The 27,058-nt window shown below is 38.0% G+C and overlaps 1 protein-coding gene across 1 annotated transcript; it reads right to left on the bottom strand.

Moving 5' to 3' along the window:
• Positions 1 to 2,714: 2,714 nt before the first annotated feature.
• Positions 2,715 to 13,275, bottom strand: LOC145999958 (uncharacterized). The gene is made up of 3 exons (XM_083137248.1): positions 13,132 to 13,275; positions 7,691 to 7,822; positions 2,715 to 3,607 (listed from the first exon to the last, which is right to left on the bottom strand). The coding sequence occupies exons 1-3, from the start codon at positions 13,184 to 13,186 to the stop codon at positions 3,333 to 3,335; spliced, it is 462 nt and encodes a 153-aa protein (XP_082993374.1). The 5' UTR covers positions 13,187 to 13,275; the 3' UTR covers positions 2,715 to 3,332.
• Positions 13,276 to 27,058: the final 13,783 nt, after the last annotated feature.

Here is a 27,058-nt window from a genome sequence, read left to right as displayed (position 1 = left end):
AGCCCATTGGGAAAAAATAAAAGTGCAAGGTTGTAAAGAGATGTACACAAGACAAACACAACACATTAAAAAGTCAGAATGAAATAAAACTTTTCTCACAGACAGTGGAAGAGCCCAAGCGAGAAATGTGCATTTTCAAGGTAAGCGTGTATATTTCGTGAAGATTTTCTTTTAGATGTAATCGGTTTTATTTGACTTACTAATTTTATGTTGTTAGGTTAGGAGTGTTAAGTTTCATGCTGTTCGAATTTCCGTGTTTTTTTAATTGTATTTTTTTATGTATGTTCGTGTGTGTTCAACGATATTTTGTTTTGTTTTTTAAAAAAAAGGTGAAACTCCGGAACGAGGAATTGGGCAATCGCTATTAATTATTCATACTTCAGGGTTAAACGTCTCAGTTATTTATGTTTTCCACATCTTGAAATAAAGTTTTACACTGAAATCTGTCGAGTAGAGTCGAATTACTTTCGGAACATCTCCAGCGGACTGCGCGAGTCTGTCTAGCGAGCCTAGTGGGCGTGTAGAACATGAGCAAAGTGCTTAGCAATAGGTTCTGTGTTGAGATGACGTCAGCAGCTCGCTTGGTTAATTGGCTGCTTCGAGAGTTGTGACTCGTTCCGAAGCTTCAAATGCATAACTGCCAAAGATGTTACGAAAGTAATCTCCCTCTATATATTTGTATACCGTCAAAATTTTCGAGGGTATAGGTATACAGCCCCGTTTATTGGAATGAAAACAACCTTGTTAGGTGTAGATATGCGTAACTTATGGTAATCCTCAAGACCTGAGGAGCAAAGTAAGGAGTAATTATTATTGTAATTCACAATGTAACAGTAATTTAGCAAAATAGTCCTGGACGCTATTTTTATGCGATAGAAAATAATTTGAATAACCCCCACCCCCAAAGTTAAGCAAAATGTTCGATTCTGCCCGCCCCCTCAAAGCTAGATCTCAAGTTACAGGACAGTGTATATGTTACAGGACGTACACCTACGCTTTAGCAGTCTGTACACTATTCAGTTGTCATTGAAACAAGCCGGCCTCCGTGGCATAGTGGTTAGCACAGAATGCTACGACTCCAGGGGTGGCGGATTCGAATCCCGCGTGGGTGTTCTTTATCTGTGTCCTTTAATTAATTTCATAATATCATCACTCTTCTTCATCTTCGCGATATGCCAAAAGTGACAGAAAAGCGAAGTAAAACAAATCAATCAATCAATCATTGATGCAAGGCTGTTGAACGATCCAACAAACATCGACCGATCCCAAATTGCACTATTTTAAGCGTTCAAACAAAAATTTAACGATTTCACATTTTACCGAAAGGCGGCAGTGTGCACCACACACATCCCCAACACCCCCTATCACCTCCCAAATTTCCTCAACAACCCCTAAAATTTTTCACAAAGACCCAATTTATGGTCATTTTGGCTCCAAATATACCCTTAAACCCCCAAAATGAAAACTTCTGGTGCGTACGAAAAAACCCAAATAAAATATAACGTAACTAAATAATTTTTTTTCCCAAAGGAGAAACTCGGAAACTCGAAAATGTGATGAATTTTCTCGATTTATAAGTGTCCCTGCTGAAAATGTGGTCTACTGTTTTCAATAGATGTTTTGAAACATCTACTGTGTTCATATTTTCAAATAGATATAAAAATAAATTGTTAATGAGGAGGAATGAAAAGCTATTTTCATAGCCAACACGGTGAGCTTGACACACTACATATTGTACTTCCTACACTGTACTTTGAAACTCACCTCAATTAGTACTCCGGCAGTTTGTTTCTTTATACAGCATATTTGCTGAAGATACAAGTCAATCTACAGGTGTATGTATGCACTTGCTCAGTGTCTTGTCTTTTGGCAAGAATGTTTCACTGCTCCTCCTGCTTTCCTTTCTCTCAGGTCAGAACCACGTGTTTACCTTTCTGCGTCGCTTTTTCTTCACCACAGGCGTGGTGGTAATTATGTCACCTTGTAATTAAGGTGTCTCGAGTTCGATACCCGGTGGAGGCACATGGTAGTTCGATTCCCACTTTAAACTGTAGGTCCAATCCCGACTAGCCTTACGTAAGTACTGTGCATAAAGTTTACTTATAAAAAACTTCAAAGAAAACTGTTCACCACAGGATAGAAATAAGTAACATTGTGTTCCTGCTTGCCCCCCCCCCCATAATTGATTTCCAATAGCACATACTTTGATTGGTCGACAGTCTGTCTTGAAAGGCTTTATTCAGAACCGTTCCCAAGTAATAATTCTTGAACCTTAATCACGAATTTAAGGAGAAACATAACGTGTACTCTGACGTCACTTCCTCTAACCATGTTCATTTGATCGTGTACAGCCAGCTTAACAAGTATAATACTATGGCAAGCTACTACAATTAGGAGTAAGACAAGTGTAAGAAGACTCCACATGAGTGTTGCTTGAAAGTCGATTTTGTAACATGGTACAAAAAATGGTGTAATGCAGCGTATTGAATTATTGATTGTTGTTTTAAATCCACTTTATGCACAGAAACGCACTGGACCTATCATTTAAAGTGGGATCCGAACCACTGTGCCATGTGCCTCCACCGGGTATCAAACCCGGGACCCTTGATTATAAGTGGACGACGTTACCACTACGCCATCGGGGAGGCCGCGTATTCAATTACACCAAGGCAGAAGATCATATCTTACAGCGTACTGTTAAGAAAAAAGGTAGATTTTCATTTGAGAAGAAATATATTTAATCAAAAGTTATACATTAGTTTTGCGATGATTTTTGCTTTGGTAGAAAGTAGTATCACATAATTGGCAACTCTGCTTCGGATGACGCCCATTTGCAGTTCTTGACAAAGCACGAATAAGATTAAAGACCTAGAGTGCGTGAAGCGGTCTCCATTGCGAAGGAAATTGATTTCGAAATTTGCCTAACTATTTGTCTGCGCCCAGAGTTTCAACTTGTAAAACTGCCATGCTGAGTGACTGCCTCCAAAAGTGAACAGATGGCGCCACTATAGTGGAACCCCAAGCAAAATAACCTGCCCAGAACTGCGTGTCTCGTGCATTGTACTCGAGCGTGGAGGGGAGGTGCCGAGCTGAAGGGATGGAGGGGAAGATGCGCGAAGGTTTCTGGCAGAAGGTTCTTTTGTTTATGGTCGCTCTATACCTTCCCTGCTGTTTCACTTAAACTAATTTGGTTCACCGTCGCTGTGAAATAGTTAGGCAAAATTTTACATTCAATTTCTTCAACAAAAGACCCTCGATTTCAGGTTTTCTGCCACTCTATCGATTCTTCTAGCTCATTTCAAAGAAAAGAGCTTATACCACAGACAAAGTGCTTATACTTTGGGGACCACCATGTAGTAAACTGCACCCACCACTGAGAGACACATGGTCACGAAGCTGCTTTCAGTTGCTGAACATCCATTGTTGTCGTCTGTTACAGGTTCTTGTGCTTGTACACCTGTTCCGTTGTTGCAGCCACCGTCCACGGTGCAAAAAGTAAGATCCAAAATATGAGTGGTTGATTCCAACCTTCCTGAATACCCATTAAATTCGTTAACCGAATTCTCACCCTCTGCACATGCTCGTGTCAATTGTACATCGCTTGAATCTAAAACAAGAGAATTGAAAATTAGAGAAGCCTGTGGAGGAAATTCCCCGCTGGAAAGAAAAGTACTCCCTGATTAATCCCCCCCTCCCCCGAAGATGAACTTATCCTCTCCTTGATAATATAATAGATCGATTGATTAAAATTAAAATACCTGGATGCAGGGTTGGCAAAATTGTTTTTTTTTTCAAAAGAAACAAAACAATTGTTTTTTTCTTTTAAAGTGTTTTAACCAAGAACCGAAAAAACACGTTTTTAACAAAGGTAGTGATTGCTGCTACAACTGTTTTAAGCATTGCCATTGGCTGGTAGCTTATTGGGGTAGTAATAATCTGTGGTGGTTAGGTTCTCTTAGAAGAAGAAGACGACGAAAAATGGTTGTAGTAGCAATACCGACCTTAGACAAATAAAACGTTTAAACATAATGCCAAGAAGAATGCTAAGAATAATGATTAATAAGGAATCTGTTAATCTGTTAAACATCAAAGGAAGGACTGTGTTCCTAGTTATAAAGTAAACGCTTGACTAACTTCTTAAAATACCTGTATTTATGTTAATCCATTAAATTAGGCACACACAGTAGATGTACTATGTACGTCGACGTCTATAGTGTTTCAAAGGCAACAGATCCCGTTTCAGTAGCACTGCAGAAACGATTTCACACAAGTAAAACAGCGCCAGCGAAAATGCAGGGGAAGCCAGGCCGGCTCGGTAGCTCAGTGGTAGAGCAATGACACGCAAATAACCACAGACTATCAAACATCAAGTTTCAAAATGCATTTGAAACAAGTCTAAAACACTGTGTTAAACGTTTTAAACATTTGTAAGAAAAACGCTTAAAACAAGTTGTTTTAAACATGCCAAACCCTGCTATATAGAATAGCTATAGAGTTAATGAAGAATGCTCTGTCAATGCATTCTTCTGAGGCAAATTGAAGTCTTTTCGCATTGATACGAGTATGAGTTTCCGAAACGTCAAGTCCCATAAGCCTTTGTGTAAATACCACAGAAACATATATTATATATATACGTATACAGTGGTAGACCAAGAGGGACGATGTTGTTATATCCCCCTTCCACTGAAGCGAAATTTCATTTAAACAATTGAAGGTCGGATATGTGAAATGATGGTAAAGTAGTGTTCTGACTAGCTCCTCCTCAAAAAAAAGTAAAACACTCATCATTTTAGGTCATAAACTCTCCCTTACACCATTCAGTATATATTATTAAATAGGTGAGACTGGGGCACGTTTTGTACATCGTGAATTTCCAGACAAAGCGAAGAAATTGTGCGGAATTGACATTAGTGATAGTTAATGACAGCACTGCAGATGCGCTGTCAGCCGGTAATCGGATTATTCGTTAGTTCCTAAACATTTAGGGTCCGTTGAAGTATAAGACAATAATGGGTTTTCTTGCTTTAGTGTGCAACGGGCAACGATCTGCTTTGAACTACAGGGTGTCCCACGAACGGCGCAACTGGGAATTAAGAGTGGCGTTACTTTGTAACCGAAACTTGTACATACATAAGTCATACACCAAATGTTAGCCCTGTCCAAGTAGATATTTTTAAACATAGAAACAACAAACGGGGTGCAGTGTTGTTCATGCAGTGTTGCCAAATGTAAGTGAAAGTGTAAATTTATTTTTCCACAAAGCATGGAAAATTGCATATCAAACATTCGTACGGAAATGTGGACGTCAATTTCAACCTTGGGTAGGTGGACTATTTCGCCATCTATAGTTCAGAGAAGAAAACCGATCGTTTTCGCGTATAGCCAATCCTGAAATGCCTCGTAAAGGCGTACCGGTCCAAATGGGTGTTTTAAAAAAATTATGAGGTACAGTGGCAACACTGTTGATGTTTGAAGGCAACAAAAGGTGTGTTTAGTGATGGTCTATGACATGGAAATACTGGAAACAGGAAAAAAAGAAAATGAAAATTATGGTGAAAAAAGTGTTACTTACCTACTCCTGGCAACCATGCAATGCGATAAGAGCGCCCACCGAACGAGAACAAAAGAATCAGTTAGTTGTGTACTCAGAACTGTTTGAGCCGTGCATTTCACATTGTTCGTAGGGGAAGATTAGAATTGTTCTGTGAAATGAAGTACTGTTTGGAAGAGAGGGTGTTCATTGTGGAACATTATTTTTGTTCAAAATCGTACGCTAGTGTAAAAACTGTGTTTCGCGAGAAATATCCGAATAACAGTGTTCCAGAAAATTCGACGATATATCGACTTGTTTCCAGATTTCGTGAAACAGGATCACTTAATGACAAACCCTACCACAGACAACCACCAGTTTTGACACAAGGTGTGCTGCAGGATGTGGAGCAGAGAATATCACAATCTCCCAGGAAATCTGTTCGTAAACTTGCTGCACAGTCAGGTGTATCAAAAACAACAACTCACCGAGCGTTAAAGCAATTGCACCTACGTGCATATAAGGTACAGGCTGTGCAAGAACTGAAGGAAGCAGACAAAGGTGCACGTGTAAGATACTGCCAGTGGTTTAGAAATTTTATTAGAGACAATGGTGTGAATATTTTGGATAAGGTTTTTTTCACGGATGAAGCATGGTTCCACTTAAATGGATATGTCAACAGTCAAAATTCTCGACACTGGTCAAGTAACAATCCCCATTTGTTACATGAACAATCACTTCATCCACAAAAGATCGGTGTGTGGTGCGCGATTTCGCGGAGAAAAATAATCGGTCCATTCTTTTTCAACACAACAGTTGACGGAATAGTTTATCGTGACCTTATCACACAGTTTATTTCTCTGTTGGAAAGTGATGAACGTGATTTTTGGTTTCAACAAGACTCCGCAACATGTCACACGTCTAATGAAACTTTAGACATGTTGGCAGAGTTTTTTGGCGATCACATTATAAGCAAAAACTTATGGCCCACTCGCTCCCCGGATCTGACGTCTCCAGATTTTTTTCTGTGGGGTTATTTGAAACAAACAGTTTACATTAATAACCCAAGAACACTTGATGATCTAATAATAAACATTTGCACAGCCATTAACAATATAAACCAATCAACCTTGCATAAAGTTGCTTCCAACATGATAAAACGTGTTGATGAATGCCTCAGGGAAAATGGTTGTCATTTTCAACATCTTTTGTAAAGCTACACTGCCTGTTACGCGTATTTCATGGTTGCCAGGAGTAGGTAAGTAACACTTTTTTCACCATAATTTTCATTTTCTTTTTTTCCTGTTTCCAGTATTTCCATGTCATAGACCATCACTAAACACACCTTTTGTTGCCTTCAAACATCAACAGTGTTGCCACTGTACCTCATAATTTTTTTAAAACACCCATTTGGACCGGTACGCCTTTACGAGGCATTTCAGGATTGGCTATACGCGAAAACGATCGGTTTTCTTCTCTGAACTATAGATGGCGAAATAGTCCACCTACCCAAGGTTGAAATTGACGTCCACATTTCCGTACGAATGTTTGACATGCAATTTTCCATGCTTTGTGGAAAAATAAATTTACACTTTCACTTACATTTGGCAACACTGCATGAACAACACTGCACCCCGTTTGTTGTTTCTATGTTTAAAAATATCTACTTGGACAGGGCTAACATTTGGTGTATGACTTATGTATGTACAGGTTTCGGTTACAAAGTAACGTCACTCTTAATTCCCAGTTGCGCCGTTCGTGGGACACCCTGTACCATCAACTCGCCCAGTTAGGGTTATTTAATTCAAACGTAACTCGAAAAGAATAACTGGTACTCCAAAAGACGTTTTTCACCCCATGAAGAATAATTCAATGTAAGTTAATGCATATATTAGAAATCATTTTCAAAAACTTAAGACAATATTGTATTATTGTACAGAATGTGAAACGCCCTTGCGCTATGTAATCTAGTCTTGGAATTTTCCCGATGGATTCACCTATAGTAATTCAACTTCTGGCTTTACAACATTCTCTTTGGCATTATAAACGCGTACAAGTAGAAAGTTAATGCATGCCAAAGTGTATTAAAGTCAATTTGGGGACATAAAGAATGTAATCTATTTACAATTATTATACATTGTTATGGCCCTTTTCACTTACTTGACTTATTCTCAAGTCTGCGTATCAAACAAAATGTTGTTGTTTCTTCTGTGCAAGGTACTACATCTAGTGCCGTTACATTATTTAGGCATTCTGGTTCTTCTGTATTAATGCAATTGTAGCACTCCAAACCTGTGAATAGAAGAAATGAAACTTTAATGTACTCCGAGTTGGTTGCCTTCATCGCGGTGAATTTTCCGTACGGGCTAAAATATCTCATTAAAGCTGTTTGTACACGATCAAATTAATCACGAACAAGTCGTTGAATTGAACGCTTAAAATAGACAATTGAAAGTAATTGATTGTTTGCAAATTGTCCATGACTATTTTCATTAATTTTTCTCTTACATCCTATGTATTTTTAAGCAATGGATTTTTATGTATGCAGGTGCAGAAGTTTTCAACAGCTTTGAGTTTTCTTTTAATTCTTGAAGCTGTTATTGGGTCAAATAAAGTGCACGAACATGCTGATGTACAATTTGCAAGGTAATACTCATGGATCCCAATGAACAGCAAATCTTGAATGGTCTCAACTTGCACATGTACACTATCAAAGGAAAAATTGAACAAGTTCACATTTACCAAAACGTGGCAGCGTGTGCGGCACGAAAATAAATAAATAGGCTAGCAATTAGCCTTGACAAAGATAGTAATTTCATTACCAAAGGAAGATGTAGGGCGCATTAGAAACCCGAAAGAAGTGTGATGTTGATGTATTTTCTCGGTATTAATGGTCTAAGTGTAATCTGATACACCAGAAAAAACAATGCGAACACAACAAAATAATTTTATAAAAATCTAATTTCCACAGATACAGAGATACAGTATGTAACATTCTTATTTGTACACACGGATTTTCAAAGAAGATGTTTTAACATCTGAAAGGAAATACACTCTTTTGAAATTGTTTCTTTACAATTCAATAACTAATATCATTAGGACCATAAAATCTTACCCAAATTCTGTGTAACCAATGACAATAATAAATTAAATAAAACTGAAAGAGAAACATGCCAATTTTTGTACAACGTTTATTTTCGTACACTTAATAATATAAAAGAAAAAAGTATATTCAGAGCAAATTGACTGACAGTTCTAATACTTTGATGCGTATCCTTTGGCTTTAATTACTGCTTGACACCTGTTCTTCATAGAATTAGCCAGTTTCCGACATGTTTCAGAGCTTATTTTATTCCACTCGGCTTGCACAACAGTTTTCAACTCTTGTTTGTACTTGGCGTCTGCTTTATGGACTCGCCCCTTCAAAATTGCCCATAAATGCTCAATGGGATTTAAGCCTGGACTTTGAGCTGGTGTTTGTAGTAGTTTGGGCACATTTTATATTAGCCAATTCATGTTAACTCGCGCCTTATGCTTACTGTCATTGTCTTGTTGGAATCTGTAGATAGGCGTCATGTCCATTTTTTGGGCACTCTGTTTTACATTGTTCTTCAATATGTCCAAATAGACATATGCATCCATGATAACACCTTTGGACGACAAACAGCCCCAAATCATTAATGACCCACCACCGTGTTTAGCTGTTGGAACTGTGTTAAGGTGATCATTGTCTTTATTTGATTTTCTCCAGACCCTATTTATCCCATCTGACCCGCATATATTAATCTTGGACTCGTCTGACCATATGACACTATCCCAAAATTCCTGGTCCTTGTGGATGACTCTTTCCCGATAGAAAGTCTATTCCTGCGATTCACCTTATTTACATACGGCCTCTTCTGTGGTATTCTGTGCTTCCACAAGACACGTCGGACAGTTTGATCGGACATAATCTTGCCAGCAACATTTTCTACTAACGGTCGTAACTGAGGAACACTTAGTCGGGGGTTTTCTCGCACTCTTTTTAAAATAAAGCGTTCATCACGTTTATTTAACCGTTTCTCTTTTGGTTTTCTCGGCACATTCTGTGTTGAACCTTCCTCTCTAAATTTGTTTACTATGTATTGAACTGTGGACTGTTTGTCCAATTTTTCTTAACAAATAACCTCTAAGAACCAAATTTATAATAACATCCTTCAGATCGGAACTAAGTTCCTTCACCTTGCTCATTTCGAACACGCTGATAGACAGAGGACAGGCCTACAACAATACCTACGCCAGCATTCCGCTTGACGGGGAGCGCGCCTGCATGTTCAAACTTGTTACAGTATGTAACATTGTTATTCGTACACATAGAATTTCCGAGGAAGAAATGTCATATCTGCTAGTAAATATAATCATTTTCATATGTACCTGGAAATTAATGTTAATGAAGGTTTCACCAACAAATGTCAATAAAAATGTATGTTCAAAGTGTATATACAGAGCATATAATTTGTGTGGAAAGAGAAAAACACGCTGTTTCATGCAACATTGTTATTCGTACAGGCAAGAGTTTCAATCTACCTCGCATAGAACGTCACCACTATTCGAGCGATTTCGTGCAGTTTGCAACTTCGTAACAAGTTTAAACATGCAGGCGCGCTCCCCGTCAATGCTGACGGAATGCTGGCGTAGGTATTGTTGTAGGCCTATCGTCTATCTATCTAATGTGCAAGGTGAAGGAACTTGAATTATAAATTTGGCTCTTAGAGGTTATTCGTTAAGAAAAATAGGACAACAGTCAATAAATCACACTCCTCAGTTCAATACACAGTAAACAAATTTAGAGAGTAAGGTTCAACACAGAATGTGCCGAGAAAACCAAAAGAGAGACGGTTGAATAAACGTGACGAACGCTTTATTTTAAAAAGAGTGCGAGAAAACTCCCGACTAAGTGTTCCTCAGTTACGACCGTTAGTAGAAAATGTTACTGGCAAGATGATGTCCGATCAAACACTCCGACGTGCCTTGTGGAAGCATGGATATCATGGCAGAATACCACGAAAGAGGCCGTATGTAAATAAGGTGAATCGCAGAAATAGACTTTCATTCGCGAAAGAGCACATCCACAAGGGCCAGGAATTTTGGGATAGTGTCATATGGTCAGACGAGTCAAAGATTAATATATACGGGTCAAATGGGATAAATAGGGTCTGGAGAAAATCAAATAAAGACAATGATCACATTAACACAGTTCCAATAGTTAAACACGGTGGTGGGCCATTAATGATTTGGGGCTGTATGTCGTCCAAAGGTGTTGGTACCATCCAGTTTATTGATGGTATCATGGATGCATATGTCTATTTTGACATATTGAAGAACAATGTAAAACAGAGTGCCCAAAAAATGGACATGTCGGCTATCTACAGATTCCAACAAGACAATGACAGTAAGCATAAGGCGCGAGTTAACATGAATTGGCTAATATGGAATGTGCCCAAACTACTACAAACACCAGCTCAAAGTCCACACTTAAATCCCATTGAGCATTTATGGTCAATTTTGAAGAGGCGAGTCCATAAAGCAGTCGTCAAGTCCAAACAAGTGTTGAAAACTGTTGTGCAAGCCGAGTGGAATAAAATAAGCTCTGAAACATGTCGGAAACTAGTTAATTCTATGAAGAACAGGTGTCAAGCAGTAATTAAAGTCAAAGGATACGCTTCGAAGTATTAGAACTGTCAGTCAATTTGCTCTGAATATACTTTTTCTTACCTATATATTATTAAGTGTACGAATAGAAAAGTTGTACAAAAAATGGCATGTTTCTCTTTCAGTTTAATTTAATTTATTATTGTCACTGGTTATACAGAATTTGCGCAATATTTTATGTTCCTAATGATATTAGTTTAGTTATTGAATTGTAAAGAAACAATTTCAAAAGAGTGTATTTCCTTTCAGATATTAAAGCATTTTCTTTGAAAATCCGTGTGTACGAATAAGAATGTTACATACTGTACGAAGTTGCAAACTGCACGAAATCGCCCGAATAGCGGTGGCGCTTTGTGCGAGGAAGATTGAAACTCTTGCCTGTACGAATAACAATGTTGCATGAAACAGCGTGATTTTCTATTTTCACACAAATTATATGCTCTGTTTATACACTTTGAACATACATGTTTATTGACATTTGTTGGTAAAACCTTCATTAACATTAATTTCCAGGTACATATGAAAATGATTATATTTACTAGAAGATACAGGTATGACATTTCTTCCTCGGAAATTCTATGTGTACGAATAACAATGTTACATACTGTAGTTGTTTTTCATTGTGTTTATCTAAACTTCAATTTAAGATCAACACAAAATGTGTTTTACGATTGGTTATGGAATATATTTTGTCATCACATTACTCACTGCTGTAGAAATATTCATCATTCTCTTTTGTATAATTGTGTTTAAATAAATACAGAATGTTCTACCACTCATCTTTTCCTTTCTTAAGAGATCTAGAAGAAGCAGGATATAATGGCGCATACGCCTTGTCAACACTTTGGAAGAACCCTACTAAGAAAATAATATATGTACTTACCAACTATATTGTAAGAGAAAATATTGTATTATAAAATTATGAACTTGTAAAATTATGAAATTTAAAACAAATGTAACTGGTGCATAGCTGAAAAGCTACAACCAAATATACATTTATGTATATATATAAAAATAGAATGAATTAAAATTTTTGTGCGCGTCGACACATATGACCATTTTGCACAGTGGCGTGCCCAGGATTTTAGAAAGGGAGGGGCTACAAAGTTTTTTAGTAGTCCACCCTCATTTTGCCATCATTTGCTGCCTTTGATGATTTTTCTTTTTAGAAATTCTAGGCCAAAACGGGTGGTTATAACTCCCATCATACCCCTTGGGCACGCCACTGATTTCGCACCCTTCAAACAATAGAACGGGCAAGCCATTGATTCTAATCTGAAAGACAAGCCGCATTTGCTTGATTGTGATCAAAGCAAGCAAAAATAAATCAATCCAGTGGTATTTTTCAGTTTCATTGGCATATTTTTTATACAGGGTGGACCATGAATAAGTAGCCTGGCTCCACAGTACCCGATGCCAGCTTGGGGTTATTTTCTCGTGGCGCACTATGTATAAACTACAAAAAGTTGATCGGTATTTGATGTACTGACATGTTTCCTTTATTTTCAACATCGCACACCCACTTAATTTCATTCCGCACCCCCTCAGCGCCCGTAGATGATTAATCCTGACGCCGCCGAAGCCCCTCAGCAATGTGTAAATTGAATGACTGATTCGAATAACAATTTTTGGTCTGGAAATATAATTTAGTTACTAATGTTATACTTTCCAAGACCCTTCCGCCATTTTCTTTAACCCATGCTGCTCCACCAACTTTACAAGACACCAACCTAAGAACTTCCACTTCTTCTGTGGCAGACACTTGTATACTCTACTTCAATGCAGGGTTGTTAAAAGGTTCAGGAATTTTAAATAAATGCAATTCCGGTCCAGGAGAGAAAATCAGCGAACGTAAATGGGTTCCTGGACCTATAACAACTCTGTTTCAAATGCTAGATCTAACCACTCACCATAGGCTCCAGAGCAGAGAACCGCCAAAATAACTACAGCGACGTCGATTTTCATGATGACCGAGTTGAACTGAACAAGAGTCAGATTCCTGAATGTCTCTGTACCTTGAGATTTTGATTTAATATACGTGCACCGATAGAGATAAGGTCAGGGCAGGAAGGTGAGTCGTTACTCTGTTCATCATAATCATCGATGATGAATTGATTGTGAAGAAAGATAATGAATAATGGTAGACAAGATTCCGGTGACGTCATCGAGATACCAAGTGATGGATCATTACCATGAATAGGAATCCGTTCTTAAGATTGTTCGCAACTAAAAACCTTCAGAACTGTGACAGTTGTTCTTGGACAGATAAAGAATGTGCAATATGTGGAGGAAAAGAAAGTGCTTGCATAAACAAAGAGCACAACAATGCCGAGTGAGCTGCATAAGTAACTACTAACTAACTAACTCTCTAGCCTTCTTAAACCCGAAGGTTCATGGCTGCAGCAACACAGGCCTTCCATTTGTCCCTATCTTGAGCAAGATCTATATACTCTTTTCCATCCCTACCGATTTCCTTTAGGTCCATCTCAACGTTGTCCCTCCATCTTCGTCTTGGCCTTCCTACAGGTCTCTTACCATCAGGTTTCCCAACAAGAATCCTGTGAACTCCTCTTTCCTCTCCCATTCGTGCCACATGGCCTGCCCACCTAAGTCTTCTTGATTTAATTATTCTAATAATATCTGGACATGAATACAAATTATGTAGTTCTAAATTATGTAACCTTCTCCACTCACCTGTCTCCTCATCCCTTTTAGGTCCAAATATTTTCCTAAGGATCTTATTTTCAAATACTCTCAATTTATGTTCCTCTTTCAATGTAAGGGACCAAGTTTCACACCCATATAATACTACAGGCAAAATTACTGTTTTGTATATTTTAACTTTTAGTTTCTTAGATATTAAACGAGAAGACAAAAGTTTATGAAGAGAGAAGTAACATGCATTTCCTGAATTAAGCCTACTTTTTATTTCCTCTCTAATATAATTTTCATTTGTTAATATTACTCCTAAGTATTTGAATTTGGAAACTGTTTCAAACGAGTTGTTATCAATAATTAGATTTTGATTATTACCTAACCCTTGGTTTCGACCTGTAAGCATATATATTTAGTTTTCTCTTTGTTAACTTCCAAACCTATCTCTCTAGCAGTTTTGTAGGAACGAATATTGTTTCTATCTATTAATTGATTGATTTGCTTGATTTTACTTCGCTTTTTGTTAAGGTGACTGTACGTCCCATTTTGACCTGGCGTGTTCAGAGGCGTGTTCCAGTCATCCCGTCCATATTATTAAAAAGCCACAATTTGTCCGGTTTTTATAAAAGTTTAGGAATTATCTTGAAAGACAAGTCTACGTTTGAGAGACATTTCATGCTAAAAAAAAGATGTATTGTTTTGTATAAAACAAAACAATGTGTGTTCCGTTATTTGTAGAGCAGTGAATAAGCATGTAGTTTCTTTACGTGACACAACCTCAAAGGATAAATCTACAGTAAGTGTGTCTGATAAGTGGGGTAAGGCTTTCGGGAAGATTTATTAACGATTTATGAAGAATAAATTTGCTCCCGAGAATACTGGTTCTTCTGATAAATACTTCTGGCATTCGTCAACTACAGCGTCAGTACTAACATCAAAGGTTGATCAGAATGGAGCAGCCCACTGAGATTATAATAATTAATAGTACCTTTTGACAGCGGAGAACATATTTAATTTATTGTTTATGATGGATCATTATGTGATTCATCCTTTAATACTATATAATAACAATACGTTAATAAAAATATATAATTATGCCTAACCGGTTTTTCAGGAAGGTGGTAAACTGATCTTCTTGAGATCTCCCGTTTTTGGGTCAAAATATTATGATCACCCTATTTTTTGTGCCGCTTTTAGGCTAATTTGCGAAGAAATGATTGAGTGTTGATATAATGAAATTGATGAATGGACACTCACGAACATGCATGCCCAGGTCGGGATTTGAACCAATAACCCCTGGCGTCGTAGCCCTATGTGCTAACCACTCCGCCGTTACAGCTCTCACCCCTCTCTCCTATATAAAGCCACATTGAGCATCGGCGTATTTATCATGTTAACGCGTTTACATAATCCAGATTTTCTCACTTATTTTTTACATGTTTAGCTTCAACACATGGGCAATCGCTCATTACATATGGTGCAAACCATTAAACCAAGTATAACACCATTAAGCCTTGTTTCCATGATATAAAAACTAAATATGCTGACCAAGGCAGAAATTTATTTTATTATAAAACGTAAACTAAACGTAACGTTTCAACCTTCTAGCAAGGTTTTCTTCAGACTCTGTGCCAATTACAAATGTAACCAGGTACACAACAGGACGATATATATGCACAAAAATACTTCCCTCCAGACTATTAGAAAGTAGTTCTGGAACAATCTAGCAGGTGGCTTTCCCTTGCCAACTTTACTTTCACCTGAAAGAGAATGTCGCTGGACTCTTTATCTCACGCTCTATTTTCTTCATTCTTCTTCCTTCTTCCCTCCTCTTTCTCTCTTGTCCTTACCAATCTTTCTAACACCTTCTTCCATTCTTTGTTTAACTTCAGTCTTCCATTCCAGTTCATTGTGTCTTCTTCACCTTTCTTCTCTATTTCCTTGGACTCCTTCCATTTCCTCACTAGTATTCTCTTCTCCCTTCCTATCTGAAACGTTACGTTTAGTTTATGTTTTATAATAATATAAATTTCTGCCTTGATCAGCATATTTAGTTATTAAAACAAGGTTTTAAACCCGAATTTAAGAGCATGAGGAAGGGTTTCCCCGAGGTTCTCCCCTCAGCAGCGACTCTGAGCACTGTTGCCAACTTATCTCCTTTTGGAGTCAGGTCTGGCTCTTTCGTGCACTCGTTTGGCTGTGAACTGAGGTGCCCGCCTCCACTGGCACCGGCCCAAATAGACCATGCCATGGACATAATATTGCGCGTGATATTGTTATATTGGCTGAGTTGCTCCACCCCCTTTTACCTCCTGTTACTTTTTATAGCGCCGTGGCTGACGTGAAAATGACATCATATTGTTATCCGAGAATCCTTCATTTCCTATCTCATGCATTATTGAGATGGGTGATGCCAGATCTGGACAGTGAAAACAAAGAATAAATTGTCATAACTTGAAAGTTATTGGCAATATCAGTGCCGCCCACCCCTTTGACACCTAAAATTACTCTAGGAGTCACTTTCTCCAGCCTTCGTAAATTTCTCTTTGGAAGTCAACCTTAGCTCCATTTAAGGTGAAATTTAGCTCTTTGCGGCCACCTCTGGAAACAGCGTTGGCAGGAGACAACTGCTTGTTCCTTTGTTTCTGTGCCGCGCTTGACAGAGGCAGTGTTGCTACATGAAGGGAAATTTCCCTTGGGGAAGGGAAATCCATGTCCATTTTTTGTGAAAAGGGAAATTTTATGTTAAACATAGAAATTGCCGGAAAATTTAAAAGTTGTCAGACTCCTGTTTTGATTTATCTGCATCCCTGCATTGGTATTTTATTTCTATGTAGCTAATTCATCCAGATAGGGATGTATAATAACTATATACAAGAAACCAGGTCAAATTTTCAAGATACGCCACTGACATATAGGCCTGGTCGTCTTGCCGCAACGAGGAGAAACCAATCAGCTATCTGGTACAGTCACGGACAGTTCTGGGTTCTAACGATACCATTCAAATCAATGGAATCGTTACAACGCAAAACTGTTGGTGACTGTACACTCGCCTCACTTAGTTGTCCGGCAGTTGGCTTCTTTCTACAGCTATTTCCGATGTTCATTAATGAAGACAGAAATGCTTCTAATCGTATGCAAAAGTGAAAAATTACTGTATCAGTAAAACACACCGTACTATTAAATTCGTCCACTCTGTACACTCACTTCACTTACTCCGGCAGTTTGAATTTTTATACAGCGTATTTGCAAAAGATACAGTCAACCTACTCGTGTAATATACGCTGTATAAAACACACCTTATTTCTAACTTTGTTGACCGTGTACGTACAGTGGGATCCATGAGTATTACCGTGAAAATTGTCCATCACCATGTTCGTGCACTTTATTTGACCCAATAAGAGCTTTGGGAATTAAAAAACACTCGAAACAAGCTGTTGACAACTTCTTCACCAGTATACATAAAAATCCATCGCTTAAAAACACATAGGATGTGAGAGAAAAATTAATAAAGATAGTCATGGACAATTTGGACGGTAATACTCATGGATCCCCATGTACATTCCTGTCACCCACGTAGCTATCATGTGTCACTAAACAGTAAAATAAATGATGCCATGTCTTAAAAATGAAGAATGTACTAAGATAAAAAGAGCCGCTATTTTTGTTTATTCTTTTACTGAATACTATTGGAAGAGTAAATAACATATTGTACTTTACTGTCGTACACATGGTGATGCGTCGTCTGTCATTGGCTGATCCTCTCTCCCGGAACTCTTGGAGTAATTGTGTAACTGTCACATGCGACGCTGGATCTCGTTGAGGGCGTTCTTGATAAAAATAATTTGCAATGGCACGTGAAGTTCTCTCCCCAGACAGGAGTACGATGCGTTCCTCACGCGTTAGCAATCCTGTTTTCTCGCACCTGGAAAATAGGACGTTTGTTACAATCATAACTTTTGCCTGATTAAAGATAGATTGAAAAATACTTCACCGTTGCATTTCTCTTGAAATTAAATTTTGAGTTGAATTCAATATGGCGGACGTCCGCTTCGAACACACCAGTATGGTTCCCCCTAGGCTTAACCTGATTCTATCATGACCGATTGTACGCAGCCTAACTCCTTTACATTTTATAGGGGGTGTTAAGGGCTTTGGAATCACCTTGTATTTAGTGTATTTTCCAAAGTTACGTACACTGTTGCGAAGTCTCGTGGGAGGTTGCCATATCCCAATCTCTGAGAATGTGATGGTAGCGAATTGTGTTACGATGTTATGGCATAAATGCATTTTCATAAAATCAATTAGCTAATATGTTTTATGCAGACATACAATTTTCAGTATTTTTTGATAATTTTTACTGCTTTTTATAGTGCATGTAGTGATCGAAGTGGGGGGGGGGGGCGAATACGATTCCCCTACAGTAAAGAAAATTTTACATAAAGCACGACTCCAGTTATAGAATAATTTGCAAGTAAATACAGTAACCCCCCGAATTACGTAAGTAATGCGTTCCGTAAACCTTTACGTAACTTGAATTTTACGTAAGTCGAATTTGTAAATTGCCTAAGCGCAACTTCATAAAATAACTGCAATATATTATTTACACAGTTATTTTATAAATGAAACATCATGCAGCCGTATTTACTCGGATATAAACTATAAAAGTATGAAAAATATATAAAAGAATATAAAATCAAACTGAAATCATACTTTTCAAATAATAGAAAGAATGTCTTGTGATAGCTACGTACAGTTATTACGTAACTGCGAATTTGCGTAAGTCGCGTATTACGTAAGACGGGGGGAGGGGTTACTATATTCGAGTAAATGCATGTTTGATGGACTGCAGCAAATTCATAATTTCGTGCATATATTTAGTTATAACTTTAGGAACAGTTTGGTGCACATTTTGGAAATTTGCATACATATTTTGGCCGTCTCTAGTCGCATGAATCCTCTCATTAACGATACGTAGAAAAATAATTTGGAGTAAATGACGTTTCGGTGGCTGAAGCCAGACAGTTCCCAATAAATATGCCACAGAGCGTTGTGTTGATTTGCTAAACATTCCACTCCAACCAGTCAAAAAGAGGTAAGCGAAAGTGTTCAGTATTTCGGTTACTTTTTTGGGGCCGCCCTGTATGTTTCAATACTCGTATGTAATAGAGTTCTTTGAACGTGAACAACGAATCAGTCGTCAGTGAATTTAATACTTTACTTTGAAGTGAATCCATTATCTGATTATGCGTTGTTATCATGAAATGAGTGAGATGCTATCTTTCAATCGTATTATTTCATGATGAATTATGACGTTGCGTAAGAGGTAATCAATCAGAAGAAAAGAATAGGCTTTACACTTGCTTTAGGAAAACTGTGATGTGTCACTTCACTGGTGATTAACCAGTGATTGATAACATGAAATAACTTGATGACTAAAGTATTATCTTCACAGATGAACATACGGTATATAAGGCACTGGTGTGGAATCACATTGTACAACAAAATAGCACAGAAGTATTTTTTTAGGGATGGTGTCGAAACAAGACAGTCTCTTGTTCTCGTCTCGGTCTCGTTTTGAGCCTCGAAATACACAGTATAAGTAGTGGCGTGCGCAGGATTTTAGAAAGCGGGGGTTACGTTTCCTTTTTTTTAGTAATCAGTCCTCATTTTGCTATCTTTTCCTGCCTTTGATGTACGTTCTTCTTTTTAGGAACACTGCCCCAACGAAGTGGGGGCTATGACCCCATTAACGCCCCTTGGTCACGCCACTGTGTATAAGCAACATACATATAGTGCCACTGCACAAACCTTCACAGCGTATAGAAACCATTAAGCGAAACAACTTTTCTTAGTAACTTTTCTTTTATTTGACACTAAGCATAGTTGCCACTAAGGGATTAATTTTGCAATTACGGGAAACAAAATATTTATTTGATTGTTCTGTACGTCGACGTTAAGGAACAGTCCATTCGTACCACTTAACCTTCATTTTTCAATTTTACTATCACACGTATACTCTGTCCCAACTATCTGTGAAGCAGGAGAATGAGAACAAGTTTCTGCGCAAGTAGTGACGCGAGATGGCTCCACCAATGAACAGTGAGAGGAACGGAATTGCGTAACGGGGGAGGAGGAGAGCGACTGGTGTTACCCGCTTTCATTGTTTCGCTCTCTCGATTTCCCTTCTCCTTCTCTGTCGCTATGCGCGGCCCTGTTCCACAGTTAGCTGGGACAGGGTATAATAATGTAAGAAGCAATATAAACTATAACATTTCACTAAAAAAACACGAGAAAAGTAACACACTTTAAGAAAGTAAAAGAAATATACGTAAGACACACACAATACAACTATTCAAATGTTCTCGTCCTACACAGAGAAAACCAAATGCATAAAATCTACTTGATGCACTAAAGTGTGTTTTTTGGCCTTTGCAGAAATCAATTTTACACTTTGATGTATTTTTATATATCGTTTACGAAGGTAAGACCAAAGTGCATCATATGATGCAAGTGAGTGTGTCTATGCAGAGCTGTACTTCGGTAAATTGATGCGTTTTTTTTTTTTTTTGACGCATCACTTAAAGATTTTGGCTACGAACTTTTTTGTTTCCACTGATGCATTTATTTTCTGTGGACATTCATGCATCTGGAAAAAAAGGGGTTTATTTTATTGTTCTTTCCCTGTTTTCAGTACTGGTTTAGTTAGCTCCAGAAGATGATTTCTTAACTTCGATTTAAACTGGCCTAGAGAAAAATAGTGTTATGTATTTAAGTAGGTTGTTCCACTCTCTAATAGCATTGACCATGGACGGTGTAGGATTTTTCCAATTTTGATTTACCAATCATTATACTGTATGTTCCATTCAGCCAACATAGCCTATGTACAAGCATTAAGCCGACTTCAAATGATTTGTTTGGGTGGTGGGGTTGTCAGAGTAACGCAATACGAAGCCAGAGGTTCCAGGTTCGAACCCTGATCGAGGCATAGATGTGTTATTGTTGCAGCATCCATTTCTTCCATTGTTCATTCATTCTCAACGTCCCGATTAACCCAACATGTAGCAAAGTGACGTAAAATAGCCGAAATATAAAGTAATATGGTGGGAATCCCCGCTGGATACTGCATTTTCCTTCTGGTCCCTAACATTTGGTCCTTGGGGAAGGGGATAAGACACACATATTCAGTGGCGGCGATTGGGTGCCAAATCTGGGGGGCAAGGAGTTAATTTTTCGCAGAAAGTTGCAAAAAGTGGGGGGCAACTGCTCCTCCTGCCCCTCCTAATCGCGCTACTGTATACAATTTATGTACTATCCTGATGCATGGGAAGAAGTTTACAGGACGGGGAATGAGACTATGCATTTTTTAAATATTTTCCTCCTTCCCCATTACATGACAATAACAACTAAAAAAATATATTTCTTAGATAATACATTGATGATCATTGGCTATTAGCAAAAAAAATCCTGTGATAAGTGGAGAAAATACGAACTAATCCATCAAAAGAGAACACTCGATCCATCTTCATTTTTCATCTTCTAATCAGATAAGACCTGTTATCTGAACAAATTTAGAATGTTTGAACTATTTTATCAACATAAGTTTTGTAAAAGTAACAAGACATCCACCCATTTGCTGATTAGAAAAGATATCCGGGACACGAAGTAAACTTATGTCTTCTTTCCGTCCAAGGCCAACTTGACATTAAGGGAGAATTCACACCAAAGAAACACGCAACACGCGACACGCAACCCGCAACATGCGACATGTAACACGCGACACGAGTGTTTCACACCGAAGAGACAAGATGCATGCGTCAAGCGACACTTGGTTTCTTCGCTCAGTTTGCATGATGGTACCGATATTAATCAGTTTATTAGTCACCCGAAAATAACGTAACAAGAGACATTGTTACATGTAAACTGCGTTGTAAAATTTGTGCAAGTTATTGAAACTTGGGAGAGGCATGTTGTGCACGAGAAAACTGAGAAATAATATGCACTGAAATCAAACTGTATACGCTAGACTTTTCAGCCTGAATAAAGCGAATACCTAAACACTAGAGAAATGGTTCTCAACCTTCTTGAAACCATGTCACGGTATTCTTTTTAAGTCAATGCCCTTAGCCGAAGAATTTTCCTCGTAAATCTTTACAGTATTGAAGATTTTATGCATGAATTAACATGTACCTATGAAATTAAATATTGATAAATAAATTCTAGCATAATCATAAGAGTAATAATAGTTTGATTACGTGTGTAGGATTGTTGACAAATATAAAAATATGGAAGACAAAGTGGTAACGTCGTCTCCTTGTAATTAAGTGATCCCGGGTTCGATAACCGGGGAGGCACCGGGCAGATCCAGTTCTGATTAGTCTATTTGTGCGTAAAATGGTCTTAAAAACAAAAACTCACAACTCAAATATGATCTTGGGATTATGATAGTTGTCAACCAGTTTCAGCAGAACATTTCACAGCTCAGTATAGTTGATACGAGGGCAAGGTATCGGGTCGCGGCCCGGTGGTTGAAAAACAATGCACTAGAGTGTTGACTAATATAGTTTGGACTAAAGTGCTTCCATAAGCTGACTTTTTCAAATAAAAGCAGTCAGGTAAATGGCCAAAACACGGCCTCTTTTCACGATGTTGAAGGCAAATTACAGCCGATAGATAACTGCATCAAAAAACTTGATAAAGCGAAATGAACGTTGTGTTTAAATCTTAAAACATTGTTAAAACATTGTACGGACATATTGATACTTTATTATATCAACAAATTAGAGGATCAAACATGATGCCGGTTGGGCTCTCTTCTAAAGTCTAAATACAGCGTTGGAAGAAGCATTCCAACGAGAACAAGAAACTGCGAACAAGAAACTGAAGCAACACAATGCACGGTATTGAGAAAACGGCACAGTCCGAGAGACACGTAAGCGACACGTGCATCTTGCCGTGTCTCTTCGGTTCGAAAGGTTGCATTGATTACTGAGTGTTGGCTTCCAAGCGACACGTGTTTCGTGTTGCATGTCGCGTGTTGCGTGTCGCGTGTTTCTTCGGTGTGAATTCTCCCTTAAACAATGATTTTTTTAATGCGAAGCTAAAGAGCGTTAGGCATAACCCTGTTGCCTTCCCGCCACAATTGCAGATGGCGGTAGTGCATCAGCAATATCATCCACCTGACATGTTCGCAGGAAACCAACAGACAACGCTCTACTAAAATACAATGCAAGGAGAATCGGCAACCATGTTTGTAACTGACCTAGATCTTTAAACACTTGAGTTCTTTGGTATTTCTTCTGTATATATTCTTAAATGTGAATCATATTTTCAAGTTATCTTCATCAGGTCTCACGGAGCGAGTTAACGTTCTTCTTCATTTCTTGGCTCGCATCGCTTTTAAGCGATTTCTAGCCAATGGTGCCGAGTACTGATTTTATTGTCCTTGTTCTTGTTCGAAGCACAGTAATCTGCATGTTTATTCACTTTCTTCAAGAAATTATATCCTTAATTGTCACTTTTTCAGTACTATGGATCTTTCTGTTCCTAAGGCATAGTGAGGTTTTGTGGATATGATTTTTTGTGATCGTTTTCATGTTGTGATGTTATGTTTTCTGTAAAATCTATACGAGATCCACATAATCGTAGTTTGAGGCTAGGAGATAAGCGTTGATATAGATATCGGAAATGGGATTTAGGGCTTGTAAATTTTTATATCAAGTATCACGATGGTATTGCCGTAATTGTCATTGAAAAAATAAGTGATTAACTGACTGTCTAGCTTCTCCGCATTGGAAGGAAGTTGAGGGCACAACTTTTAAACGTGCTAAGTGTTCATTAACTAATACGTTACCTGTATGCATTCTCAAAATAAATACAATTACTGCCCGTGGTAGATTCATATTTTGATACCATGGTCGATTATTATCGACTTGCGAGTTAACAGACAATGATTTTGTATATTTAAAAATAAAATAAGGTTCCTGAACCCAATATGGCCTATTTGCTGTTTCCAAGTAGTTACAATATTAATTCAGCAGATGACGTTAGTATGTCATTTAGACTGACCGTGTCATTTAGACTGACCGAATGACGTGATTGAACATGTTGGTTGTACCAATAGTGCAGTAACTTGAAGACAAAGAAGCAAAATAGCTGGACCTCGTGATTGTGTTCTACGTCATCTAATATTGCACATGTAAGTTATTATTAACTGCATCTTCCAATGAGAGGTGTTTGTATCTCTAGTACATATTATGATAGCTCATAATTAGTACTTTGCAACGATGTACTGAGTTTAAACTTTAATCTAAAGTAATGTTTATAACTAAGGGAAAAACATTATGTGAGGTAGACTCAATATGGCCTACATAGGAATATACAGTGAAGGACATGCGCGAACATGATATTTGTTACTCATATGTTCACATAGAGTATGTGAAACTCACTAAGGATGATAAAGGACCTTTAATTTGCCCAGACTGTAATGTCTAATCCATGGTTTTCTGGTAACAAATTGTGACATGCCATTCCCTTGTTTATTGGTTTGTAAACAAGGTTATTTCTTTTTGCAAATCTCATGTGTCATTATGTAAGTGTATCAATATACTCATCTACCTATAAAAGCAACATTGTGGTACTTTCTTTACAATTTCTGTTGCATATTTTCAAGTGAAAGAACAAAATCTATGACTAGGCCATACTGGCTACACATGTACCCAATATGGCCTAAACGTAACTTTCAAATAAAATCTTCCCTGCACCCATGTTATTTCGAATTGGCTCCTTTTTGCAGTAAACGTTCAGAATTGTTCCCTCTTTTGAATCTTGCAATTAGTTTGGCTTTTCTGACTTTGTACACCATTTTAAACTATCTTAAACCTTAGGTAGGGCATATTGAGTTCAGGAACCTTATGAATTTTTGTGCGATGAGCAGCAGCTAGTGGTTCTGAATTAAGTGAAGAGCTAGTAGGAAGAAAAATGTGGTAATGCAGAAAATTAGATCAATAGTTACGCATACTTAGAAACCTCATTTTGTAATAAGATGTGTAACTATTGGTCTAATTTTCTCCGTTAAACCATTTCCATCCTACCAACTCTTTACCTAATCCATAACCACCAGCAGCAGCGGTTGCGGTGGAATTTAAAAGTGTGACGAAAATGTCAATTCATCAAAGTGCATAGATTTCATTTCCAACATATAAAAATTCCTTGCAAGATACTTGTTACTTGTGTGTAAAAAATAAACATTAATATGAATTGTCATTGGCGTTGTAATCGAAGAAATTCTCCAATGAGCAATTAATCGTGGTCCAGTGACAAACAAACTTTTGACGAAAGAAAATAGTAACACGGTACCAACAATACAATGAGCTGTTACTTCCACAGTGACAAAAGAACAAACACCAGCAGCCTATTTTTAGATTCCGCATCTCGTTCTGTTCCCATTTGACTATTTGAGTAAGATTATTCTCCAACTGCCAGATCTTCGTTAACCTGTATAAATGCAGTTTCCTGATTGTACTGCGTGGAAGAGAGACTGACATTTGAGTGTCTTTAAAAACGTCACTGTTACACAACGACTCAACAAGTAAAACTGTAATTGGCAGTATTAAATATCTGAACATGTTTGACAGCTACACATGGGCAGTATGTCCACATTACTCTTGTGCCCATCAGAGAATATTATAATTTACTGCTCGAGTACTTAAAAACTTGAATACGAGGGCTGCTGGAAAAGTTTCTGCAAGTTTCACCAACAGTGGCGCTAGTGTTCCGCTATTATAAAAATCAGAAGAATATACCTTTTTTATGTTTAAATTATCTTTGATTGTTTGTTGAAGCCTATTCGTTTATTTTTCACAGCAGTTTGAAATAGTTTCGTGTGAGAAATGGAAATTTCACGTGAACACTTTCGGGCAATGATTTTTTTATGATTTCAAATGTAGTTTAACACCGAAAACAATGCATCGAGCGACTTCATTTAGCGTTTAAGATGAAGCACCATCCAATAGGACTCGTTTTTTGTTTTCCGAATTCCAGCGTGGTCGCACATTTCTCAGTGATGAATTTTTTTGAAGGTCGTCCATCCACGTCTGTTGTTGCCAGTAATGTTGATGCTATGCGTGAAATGATTGAGAGAGATCGGCATGTGACATACCGTGAGATTCAGGCATCCTTGAACATTGACATGAAAACAATACATCCGATTTTGCATGGTCATCTGAACGTACGGAAACTTTCAAGCCGTTGGATCCCACACAACTTGAGCGAAGCTCAAAAACAGGCTCGTGTAAATTGGTGTTAAGAAATGCTCAAAAAATTCAACCGAGGCAAGTCAGGGGGACGCAACTTAGATCTATTCATACGAACCCGAAACTAAACAGCAATCCACTGTTTGTGTGTTTCAAAGTGAGCCGAAACACACAAAAGTTGTTCGTTCGAGGAGTGCTGCCAAGCAAATGGTTGCTTGTTTCTTCGGTTATACCGGACATGTGGCAACAATAGCTTTAGAAGATCGAAGAACTGTAAATGCTGAGTGGTATAAACAATTTGTTTGCTAGAGGTCATCAATGAAATGCGTAAAACAAACCCAAATCGTAGCATTATTCTTCACCACGACAACGCCAGTTCCCATTCAGCACACCAAACTGTTGATTTTTTGTTCAGTAAAAATGTCAAATTAATGACTCATTTCCGTACTCACCTGATTTATCACCTAATGACTTCTTTTTGTTCCCACATATGAAAAATAAGATGCGTGGTGAGCGATTTGTGTCGTCTGAAGCAGCTGTTGACGCATTCCGAACAGCGGTTTCTGAGGTATCAGCTTCAGAGTGGAAAAAATGCTTTCAAAATTGGTTTGAACGTATGCAAAAGTGTATCGATCTTGAGGGTGAACACTTTGAAAGATAATAAAGCAATTCCCAGAATTTCACATGTCTTGTTTCATATTGATTGCAGAAACTTTTCCAGCAGCCCTCGTATATATATATATAATGTATGAAAGGGCCTCTCCGATGGCGTAGTGGTAACGTCGTCGCCTTGTAATCAAGTGGTCCCGGTTTCGATATACAGTGGAGGAACATGGCACAGTGTTTCGGATCCCACTTAAAACTATAGGCTCTGTCCCAATTAGCCTTTCTGTGCATAAAGTGGACGTATAATAACAATAATGTATGA

Source organism: Lepisma saccharinum, chromosome 16 (genome assembly GCF_977018435.1).
Source record: "Lepisma saccharinum chromosome 16, izLepSacc3.1, whole genome shotgun sequence".
Lineage (NCBI taxonomy): Eukaryota > Metazoa > Arthropoda > Insecta > Zygentoma > Lepismatidae > Lepisma > Lepisma saccharinum.
Note: the sequence above shows the minus strand (reverse complement) of the source record. Positions and strands in the feature narration are given on the sequence as shown.